General features: G+C 38.9%; 2 protein-coding genes across 8 annotated transcripts in view; both read left to right on the plus strand.

Annotated features, from left to right (window-relative positions):
- Positions 1 to 2,023, plus strand: part of ubap2l (ubiquitin associated protein 2-like) — a 42,301-nt gene extending 40,278 nt beyond the window's left edge. For all 6 annotated transcript variants that reach the window (XM_041808258.1, XM_041808257.1, XM_041808261.1 and 3 more), the window contains one exon: positions 622 to 2,023. In XM_041808258.1, coding sequence (XP_041664192.1) covers positions 622 to 717 — 96 coding nt within the window. In that variant the 3' untranslated portion in view covers positions 718 to 2,023. The remainder of the gene's footprint in view (positions 1 to 621) is intronic.
- Positions 2,024 to 4,636: 2,613 nt separating this feature from the next.
- On the plus strand, positions 4,637 to 7,932 carry hax1 (HCLS1 associated protein X-1). Of its 2 annotated transcripts, none has more exons than XM_041808077.1 (7): positions 4,637 to 4,824; positions 5,121 to 5,371; positions 6,246 to 6,448; positions 6,531 to 6,585; positions 6,987 to 7,120; positions 7,248 to 7,368; positions 7,496 to 7,932. In XM_041808077.1, exons 1-7 carry the CDS (start codon positions 4,760 to 4,762, stop codon positions 7,567 to 7,569), a joined length of 903 nt encoding a protein of 300 aa, XP_041664011.1. In that variant the 5' UTR covers positions 4,637 to 4,759; the 3' UTR covers positions 7,570 to 7,932. The 2 variants fall into 2 exon arrangements, with proteins under 2 accessions (XP_041664011.1, XP_041664012.1); XM_041808078.1 differs by lacking the exon at positions 4,637 to 4,824 and adding an exon at positions 4,862 to 5,006.
- Positions 7,933 to 10,516: the final 2,584 nt, after the last annotated feature.

A 10,516-nucleotide genomic window follows, 5' to 3' on the forward strand; every position in this document is an offset into this window, starting at 1 on the left:
GTCGAAATTAATGTAAAAGTAGTGCATCTTGAACTACCAAGACAGGCTGGCCACAGACTAGATTATTTCATAACTTAAAAGATTTTAAAACACAGGAGACCACAGGCATAAGCATAGTTTCGACTTGACCAATAAAGGCTAAAATGCACAAAAAGTCATCCTAACCTAAAAACTCCTGACACTAAAGAAGGTTTTTCTATCTATTTATTTTGAAGGAATCAGGCTTCTTTTTATGATTTAATTCCATGAATAGATAGAACTGTCGGTTTTGCTATTGCACCATTTTTAATGCAGTTTTAAATTAAATGTGATGCATCATCCAACATCAAATGATCCAGCATCTCAGAAATATAAACATTTAGTACACATAATGCAGGTTGTGTCCAATCAGAGCTAAAAGTGGAAGCTCTGACTTAAAAGTGTAAGAAAACCTGTGTTTGTAACATTTTTGTTCAAAGCAGATCCCCTGAAAACTCAACTGAAATCTGTCCCTGGAGATGAATCATAAAGGGCATATTTGTAGCTTCATAATGTCACTTAGCTGATCAGGATTGGAGCAAACATGGAGTAAACACATGGCATGAACTAACAGCACACATGCTCCCTGTTCTCTCTCCACAGAGCGGTACTGGACAGCGAAGCCAGAACGCCTCCATCCAGCAGAAGTCTCAGATCAACAAGTCGGCATACAACAGCTACAACTGGGGAGCAAACTAACATCTGCTGTCGGGCCCCCAACCCACCCACATCATTAACCAGAGCAAAGGGGGCTCATCACTCCTTCTGCAAACAGTCTCCACATAGAAACCCCCTCTTCCTCCTGCAGAGATTCCCTCCCCAGTCTCTTGGCCCAGCACTCCTGCAGCTCTGACTGCGGTCAGAGGAGGTGCTGTGCCGAGAGAACCGGCACTGTAATGATGCATGGATGGGGGAGGGAGGGAGGGAGAGAGGGAGGGAAGACGGGAGCTTAATGGTTCTAGAAATACACCATCATGAGGTGACATATTGAGTGTTGGGAATTTGTATCGTGTTAACAACCCTGCCCCATCCCCTTTTTTCTTTCACTTGTATGTAACATAGAACTGTTTTCTAAAAGAATGAACGTTTCCTGTATGGTCGCTCTTTTTTTCCGTCTTTCCTCCTTTCTTTTTTTTTTTTCGCGCTGATGGGGAGGAATGAAGTACTATCTGAAGGTGGGGGGACAGGCTGGTTTTGTATTTCTCACCCTCAGCTCCCCATTCCTTAACGTCGGAGGTAAACACAAATACCCAAACACAATAATTTGCTTCAAAGCCCTTGTGTTTTCTTTTTCTTTACTTTTATATGTCGTTTTAAGTTTTGAAGAAGCAATTCTCTAAATCGGTAGAGTTGTGAAGTTTATTTTTTACCAAATATAGATATATATAAAGACATATAAGCAAGCTCACTGGCTTGGACTGTGAGGAAAGTGTGTTTGTCATGTGACTGCGTGCATGTTTGTACACACAGGGGCTGCGGGTTGTGTACTGTGCTTTGTTTTCTTCCGAGCACAGGGTTTTTTCATTATCCAACATATGTACAGTAACTGTTCCCATGAATTGTAAATACGTTGCATAAAGGCCCACCTATTCTTCAAGAGATGTTGAGAATGATTTCCAAGGCCAATACACGCCCGGTCTGCCTTTCAGTGTGTTTTATTTTTGTTTGTTTCTGAGGTCCTCCCACCTCCTCCCCGCTCCGCCACCTGTCCCCCATTGTAAGGAAACCTGCAACATTGAATACTGATGGACAGAATTGTACTTTGGGTTTTTTTGTCAGTGATTTATTTTTCTTTTTGTACTGTGCGTTTTAAAAAAATTTAAATGGATAAACTTGTCTTGTACATATATAAAAAAACACAAGTACTGTAGTCCCTGTTTGTTCGATGGCTTTCTCCTTTTCCTTCTTAAATCCTTGCAGACTTGTTAGCTTTTTGTTTCATATTTTTTTTTATTTTGTAAAAATATATAAATATTAAGTAAATAAACAAGAAAAAGACATTTTTCATCATTTTGGATGTGAATGTCTTTTAAGAAACTATACTTGCTTCTCATGTGGCTTGTAAAAAACGGCATCTCTTCCAACAGTTTGACAACAATGCCAAGTGTTTGTGTGTTTTGCCCCATATCAGCTGACAGGTTCAACATGAACGCACTGATAATTGACATCAGAAGAACAATGAGTTAACTAACAACCCAAGTGTTTAGCAAACCTGAAACCATCAGACTTTCAGCAAGTTATCAAACACTGAAGGGGGTCAGCCTTGACGGTTTATACTCGCCAACGATCTCAATTATGGAGTTTTAGTGAAATTTATTACAAGACTTAAAGGAACTTTGCATCTCAATCATTACTTTTATGTGCTGCTTAAGTTGGACTTGCTAAGAAAAAGTTGAGGTTTCTCACTGACTGTTTCTACTGGTAAATGCCTGTCTCAGCAATCCAATAACTAAGACTACCATGTCTGTGTAATGTGTTTGGTCACAGCCTGAAAAGCCTGTTAAATCACTGAATTACAAAGACACACCAAGGAGATTAATCATATTTGCTCAATTTTTAAGCCACAGGTGATGATGATTATAAGCCCCCCTATTAAAGTTTCATATTTTAAAGTATATCCCAAGAAAGCAAAATAAATTTCAACACAGCGCTTCCAAACATTCTAGTTGTATTTTGGGTGCTTGCATTATTCTACTTTACACAAAGAACAAATTATTCCACAAAACTACCAGGGTCAAAATGATTAGACCCCCTGATGCTAATAGTCAATAGTGTCTCCTGTTTGCTTGGCAACAGCCTGCAGTTGTAGTTCCCAGAAAGTCTGACACATCTCCTTTGTGCAGGCCAGTCTTTAATGTTCGCCTTGATTTTCTGGAGGTAGTTCTTCACCAGTAGAGACATCTTTGTGTTGGAAGACAAAGCAACGACCCAGGCCCAGTTCTGCTTCAAAATCTTCATATATCCTTTGTGACTCCTTCCACCTTTACAAGATTCCCAGTTCCAAACACTGAAGCATCCCCATAGCATGATACTCACACCGCCATGTTTCACTGTGGGGATAGTGGTCTTTTGGTTGTTCGCCTCTCCCTTCTTTCTCCAAACATAAGCAATGTCTGTATGGCCAAAGAGCTCTAATTTGGTCTCATCTGACCACCGCATATGCTTCCAGTATGCAGAGTCTTTCCCCCTAGCATACCTCAGTCTGGCTTGAAGGTGTCTCTTCTGCAGAAGTGGAGTTTTTCTTTGACTGTAACCTCACAGTCCGTCCCTGTGCAGGGATCTAGTGATGGTCTTCTTTTGAGACTATAATTCCTCACTTGGCTAAGTCCTCCACTAGTCTCTTGGCACTTGTTCTGGGGTTGTACACATCTCTCACTAGTTTTTTTTTTTTTTTTTTCCAGAGTATTTGAAATCTTCTCTTCCTACCTCTGCCAGACTTGTTCTGTACTGTGTGGCTCTCTTTGAATTTCTTGATGCTTCTTCTCACTCCAGTTCTTGACACTTTGGAAACACTGTGATAACTTTGCATGTCCTCATGCTTTGTGAATATCACCAATTCTTTTTCTCAGGTTTAAATTGATTTCTTTTGTTTTTGCCATGATGCTTTCTCCAGTGACAGCTCAAACCCTTAAGTTTTTATACTGTGTGAAATAGAAGATAAACCACAGTGTTAACTTGATTTTTCAAGCTTTGAGCATTACAAAATTAAAGCACATCATTGTGGGGATATTAATAATAATAATAACTTTGTTTTAGACATGGACCATTTGTGAAGTTACAAATTACGTTAAAGATGTATCTAGAAAAATACATTTTAAAAAATGTGTGTTGTACAGTAAGAAAAGCATGTTTTCCTCGTATGCAATAATGTTTTTGGTAAAAGCTACTTCTTGTTCATTGGCAAGGCTTTGGTTTTGTACTTGTCAGGTCTCACTTTTACCAGTTAAGTGGGAGAAACTAAAAATACACTCAAAACAGAAGCTTTGGTTTCAGGAGGTTAAGTGCAATTGTGACCTACAGGACTGTTTTCATTTTTTTCTGTTGCGCGTTGAGGACAACCAACTGAAATGTCCTGTTACCTGGGCGACTGATGACGTCGTAATGCTCCTTGGAGTTTTTCACTAGATGAAGCGTTATCTGCCGTTTGAAAATGGTACGCCGTTGCTAAGTAACCGTAGTCTGCCACTAAACAAGCGTTTGGACAGACGGTGGGGGTCCTTGAATTGATGAGTTGGTAAGCAGAAAAAAACATAATTGCTTCGTATGCATTTTTATTAACTTGCTGGGAATTCAGTCACTTAAAATGGAGTACTTTTTTCTTTAACTGCCAAGGAATTTATTAGAAAATAGATTTAGTACATTAAATAGCACAATATCGTTTTCCTTGGGCATACGTTTTTACTTTGGCACTAAATGAAAATACACACGAGTTCCTATACTTGTGTAATTGTCCGAATTCCTCAGCCCTCTTTAACATGAGATAACAGAGTTGGGATATATGTTTGTACCTCTCTTGGCTTCCCTGTTCTCCATTTTATTCCAACTGATGTCGTCTGTTACTTTTTTCTTGCGCATTCACGCTGTTATGTACGGTAGCGTAGCATGATGACACATTGCGTTCTTTAGAGAGTGCTAGAACACTTTACGGCACTGTTGACATCTGCGACTTCATGTTAAGTGCGTATCGCCTTTTGGCATTTATTTCAGTTATGCTTTGGTCGTTGGGAAACCCCGCTATCAAATGAGTGTCTTTGATTTGTTTCGCGGGTTCTTCGGGGTGCCTGGAGGCCACTATCGCGGCCGGAGGTGAGTTTATGTTGTCAAAAGTCGTTAGGCTTCACAGCTTTCACTCGGCTAAGCTAACATAAGTTTGTGTCGACGTGCATGCCGTTTGGGTGTTAAACAGCTTTAGTTATCAGATTAGAGTTTTCTCTGCCAGGATGACTACAGGGGGTCCCTAACCTAGCATATTTACTGGTTTGTTCAGGGTAAGAATGACCTTTGGAGTAATACGATTAAGTCTATTAATGAACATTTGACATAATGGTAGCATGTGTCAATCAACATGTATACTGTGTATATAACATGCTGGTTTGTTTCAGAGATCCCTTCTTTGATACAATGACTCATGATGAGGATGATGATGATGATGATGAAGATGGATTTTACTATGATGGTTATCGGGGTGACCAGCAGGATCCCTTTGATCACGACTGGAGGTTTGGCTTCAGCTTCGGCCCAGATGGAATGAGGATCCACGAGCCTCCTGTGTTTGGCCAGGTCCTCAGGGAGATGGAGGAGATCTTCTCTCAGCTGGGTAGCAGGGACTGGCAGTCAGAGCCCGGGCATTTTGGTACGCAACATAGGTCTTGAGCCAGGTCTTGTTTCCTCTTTTTTAAGTTTGCAATGCTGATATTTAACTGTCCTGTTACAGCAGTGTGTCAGCAAGGTCTTAAAAAGTATTGAAAGTAAATAAACCAATTCAGCCAAAAATAAGGCTTTTAATGAGTATGAAACATTACAGAATGTAAGACTTTAAGGTCTTAATTTCTTAAATTTATTTTTACATCTCGTTTTTTATGGTCTGTTCATCTAAGAGGTAGGCTAGTTCTTCTTCTTCTTCTTTGTTTTTTAAGTTTTCCAGAGTTGATCACACATGAACTTTTTAGAAACTTCATCAGATCTGACCAGTTCTTCCCAGACCTATGGAGATAAATTATAGCTCAATTATTGTGACCCATGGTTGATCAGCTGCAACAGTGAAGTGATCATTGGTACATCAGTGATTTTAAGTATGCTCCGATTGGCAATCATATCTTGGTTTTTGTATCTTAAAGCCTTAATGCAAGCTGGGCAACTTTTTAGTTCTTACCACAGTGCTTGTAAGCAGATATAGATTGTAGAATAACTGCTTTTAGGCATCTTGAGTTAAAGATAAAGACCTTCTATTGATCCACCTCATGGTATCAGGTTTTTTTTTTCCTCATACTCCTACCTCAAACTGCCCTAAGAGCTAAAAGCCTAATTTGCATATTACAATAGAAATACTACTGACATTTTCTTTTCTTTTTGCCATATTTTGTCTATCAGTGTAAAACATATACGCAGCTGTTGTTAATGTAACTGGTTAGAAACTGAAGATGCGATAGGTCTCACAACGTATGAAGAGGGTCCTTAAAAAGGCCATAAAAGTATTACATCTAATGTCAGATTTTCTGCATCTACAGGTGTTCCCATGCTGCCACCATCTCAGGATGGAGAGAACAGGGGTGAAGGGGGATCCAGTGGGAACCCCCTGAGAGATTTTATGCTGAAAATGCCTGATGGTGACACCCCTGGGCCCAAAGCAGGGCCTTCCAGAGAGCCTAGAAATGACAGCCACCCTTCTTATGAGTCACCAGGGGACTACAGCTGGACTCCTTTTTCAAAGGTGATTGCTCTACCTTCATTTTACATTTATGTGAAAACACATGGCGATACTGATTTATTACTTTGCTATGTCTTCTTGATAGTTCAATGATTTCTGGAAAAATGGACCACAGAAGGAGCTGCGAAAAGAAGATGGAGGTTAGATATATTCTATTCTAAGTAAAAGAAATGAAGAGTCTGACTTTTTATTACCATTTTCAAGTGTTTACAAATGCTCTGACAGTGAGCATACACATATTTAAAAAATAACACAAATTAAAAAACACATAAATTAAGAAAGTCTTTCCCATATTGCCTATCATGGCAAATATCCAAAGCCAGATGTGCTTACCTCTAAGTTTTTTAAATCCTGCTGGCAGACCAGATCATTAGGTTTCATGTTTTTAATCTACTTGCTCCAAGTAAAGGGAGGAGAAAACTCAAGTGTCATTTTCCACAGTAAGGAACAGTAAAGTTCTTCAATTCCTGATTGAGTCCTTCGTTGCTGTAGATTTAACATTTGAAACAGCATAACTTTTGTTTCCCTGTTTCGTGTCTAGATCTGGACGCTGCTGTGTCCTCTGGAGGCCTGGATCAGATTCTAACGCCACCTGCTGGTCAGGAACCAAATCAACCCAGGACTAGATCCTTCTTTCAGTCAGTCATGGTCACAAAAGTAGTGAAACCTGATGGGGTAAGAGAGAGCTGATTTGATTATGGATCGTATATCTAACTTTTACTGGATGTTTTTTTTTTTTTTTTAAGATTAGATTCGATGTCAGCCAACAAATATGCTTAAAGTTGATCATCTGTTTTGTCAGACTGTGGAGGAGAGGCGAACAGTAAGAGATGGACGAGGTAATGAAGAGACCACAGTGACTCGATCAGGAGGTCCAGGTAGCCTGGAGGGTCCAGACCCTCACTCCACACCCTTTATGCCAGGTCAGTCTTTACAAAGTGGATGTTTTTATACCACCTGTAAGAGGAGTTATTCAGCAGGTTTTTGGGTATTTGAACTAATGTAGTCACCTAAATTTAGCTCTGATGGTTTCCTTTTTTTTCCTTTCAGGTGACCAACATCCATTTTCAGACATGCGTGATGACGAGTCATTATTCTCCAAGTTCTTTCGAGGGTTTAGATAAAGTGTGAAATGGATTATAAAGTGAAAAAGTTTTCTGCTGTTTCAGGATGTAAGTGCTTCCATAGAGCTGTGACTATGAATATTATAGGCTATGTCTGAGTTTGAACAGAACACATGAATGACTTTGAATTGCCAAAATTAAAAGCATCTGCAAAGGATCTCTGGCCTGTTGAAGATGAAAGACGAAGATGTGACAGACCTCGTAGACTAGAAGCTGCCAATCCCCGAATACTTGTGATTTTGTCAAAGCAGGACAAATCAGGGACTAAATAATTCACTGTTATATATTTTATTTTTGATGTCTTTGTAGCAAAAGCTTGTATGGATGTGAGTGTGCGGTATGTAAAATAAAAAATCTTAATTTATTTAAATAATTTTATTTTTGTTGTTTTTTTCTCTTATGCTTCAAGAGAAACTTTTGGACAAAAGAAATCTGCAGTCTGACTTCCTCTGTTAGCTAATGTTTATTGACCTTTATGTAAAGTTGGTACAATACAATACAATGCATGGACATTAAACTGACCTACTTTAACTTAAAACTCCAGTGAGGAACTTTTTGTTTGCATAAAATTTGCATCAACCTCCTCCAATCCATTCCTCATGTCTCCTTGCTGATCTTACCTGTACATGTGTAACTTGTGTCTTTGGATTATTTAAAAAAATATCCAGTATCTTGCTTTCTTTAAACATTCAGATGTGCCTCTGCCTTTACATCTTGGCCATGCTGCAAGGTTCAGTTTCACTTGTCCTAATGTTTTTAAAACAGCATCATCCCCTCTCCAGATATACATCGCCTTTAAAAGGTATTTACCCAGTAGTAAGTATTGTTGGAGTTACTGGGAAGGAAGTGCAAGAACTGCCCTCCTGGAACCTAGCTTGAGTTGGCCAGTACCACCCTGCTGTCTTTTAATATTCATGTGTTTTACTTATCATGAGGATGGCTGTTTGCTTTTGTAGAAGCATCAATATTACTATTAGTTGATTTCACAGCCAACTTAAAACTCCTCACTGGAGCTTTAACCACTGGGCTCTGCAGTGAACTTCTTACATCAGATGAAGAAAACAAAGTAAATGCAGTTTGTTTTAGTTATGCCTGTTTTGACAAAGCTGATACGTGTCCTCATTTTTCAAAGGTGTTGTATTGATGACTGCTGTCCACATGCTCACCTCCACATCTTATATAACTAATTCCAGCTTGTTCTTTCTTCATCACTGCCTGTTTTCCTCCGTCACTCCCTCACAAACCTCCTCCAAGATGTCAGTGTGACCCAAAGCACATTTCTGCTTTACTTGTGCCCCAATAGTTTCACTTGATAAAGATGAATAATGCTCCATTAAAATGAATACATTCCTGAGGCTCTTTCATGTGTTGAATTTGAAAAGGTTGAGTTGTTTTCTTTGCATTCTTTTAAGGAGAGGAGTGTTAAAGCGATACCTCAGAGTACGTACTTTGAAAATGAAGAGACTCCACTGCGTTAGAAAATCTTTTCAATTATTCAGCAGTGATGATATAATATGGTGCTCACTCTATACAGATTTGCACTCCTTTGCAAATTGTCCAGTTTTCTAGTGTTAATTATGTTCAGATGAACTTATCCACTCATAGATAAAATTTCAAATATATTTTAAAAAACGACTTGCCAGATTACTTGCAAGTATACAAGTCCATGGTAGGAATGGCGGTCAGAACTGGATGTCCATGGCACTCTGAGGTCCATCCTTTATTGCAGTGGTCCTCAACCTTTTCAGCCTACAGCCCCCCCAAAAAATACAAAAAATACTAGAAAAGGGGGTTAAAATCGATATAAATGGCAAAAATGGGCATAAAAGGGAATTTAAAAAGTGGCAGAAATTGGTTTAAACTGGCAAAAACAGCTTAACCAAGGCTGAAAAATGGGCTGAAGTTGGTCAAACTGACATTAATGGGTATAACAAATAGTGAAATGTGGTTGTAATAGTCAAAAACGAAAAATGGTACAAGGGGAAATGCAGTGGCATTAATGGGTCAACAGATGCAGCAATAGGTGGAGCAGCAAGAATTGGTTTAGAATTGGCAAAACAGGCAGAAAAAAATGGTGGAAAAGGTTTAAAATGGACAAAAATTGCTTTAGAAGAGGGAAAAAAATTCGAGGGAAACAGTGATGAAAATGGGTTTAAATTTGGCAAAATTGGTATGAAGTGGGTAAAAAGGCAAAATGGATGTCTATTACACAAAATTGCTGAAAAGTGGTAGCTGAGAAGTGGTTCAGACTTACTTTTTAAAATTTTTTTGATTACTTTTATTTCAGTATAATCTCACCATATCACCATGTTTTTTAAGGCATCTGGTGACCGCCCTCTCAATGTCTGATGACCCCCCAACCCCTACGTTGAGAACTGCTGCTTTATTGAACAAGTATGTCTGCGCATTTTTACTCTGAGTCTTCATCAGGTCATCAAGATCAAGGTTGACTGCAACCCTAGTTTCCAGAGTATGGCCGACTATTTGGCAAAAATGGAGGGAAGAAGGCCCAACCATCCTCAGCTCCATTCTGTCCTCACCCTCTGAAGATGACGACATCAAAGCTCATAAACATTTAATCACACTGATATCAACAATTAGGAAAGTTATGTCATACATCGGGATACAAGAAATTAAAGCAAAATGATTGAAAAAATGTGAAAAGAGAAAAAAAGGGTAAAAAGTGGCAAAAAATGAGTGGACAAAATAGGTAAAAGGTTACAAAAATAACTAGCGAAAAAGGGGTAGAAATGAGTGGCAAAAAAGGGTTAAAAATGGCAAAAAAATGGGTGAAAGTGGCACAGTTTATCAAAAGTTGCAAAAGGGTTGAATAAGGGCAACAAATGGGTTAAGAGTGGCAAAAATGACAAAAAGTGGTGAAAAGCAGGTTAAAAAGTAGCATAAATACACCATTTCAACATCAGATCTTAATTATAGCTTAACACAC

Source organism: Cheilinus undulatus, linkage group 16 (genome assembly GCF_018320785.1).
Source record: "Cheilinus undulatus linkage group 16, ASM1832078v1, whole genome shotgun sequence".
NCBI classification, from domain to species: Eukaryota; Metazoa; Chordata; class Actinopteri; order Labriformes; family Labridae; genus Cheilinus; species Cheilinus undulatus.

Bases quoted from the DNA above. Each gene is read 5' to 3' on its own strand.
- hax1 (XM_041808077.1), top strand. From the start codon at position 4,760: ATGAGTGTCTTTGATTTGTTTCGCGGGTTCTTCGGGGTGCCTGGAGGC. The intron at 4,825-5,120 runs GTGAGTTTATGT...GGTTTGTTTCAG, and splicing joins GGCCACTATCGCGGCCGGAG to AGATCCCTTCTTTGATACAA. The intron at 6,449-6,530 runs GTGATTGCTCTA...TCTTCTTGATAG, and splicing joins GCTGGACTCCTTTTTCAAAG to TTCAATGATTTCTGGAAAAA.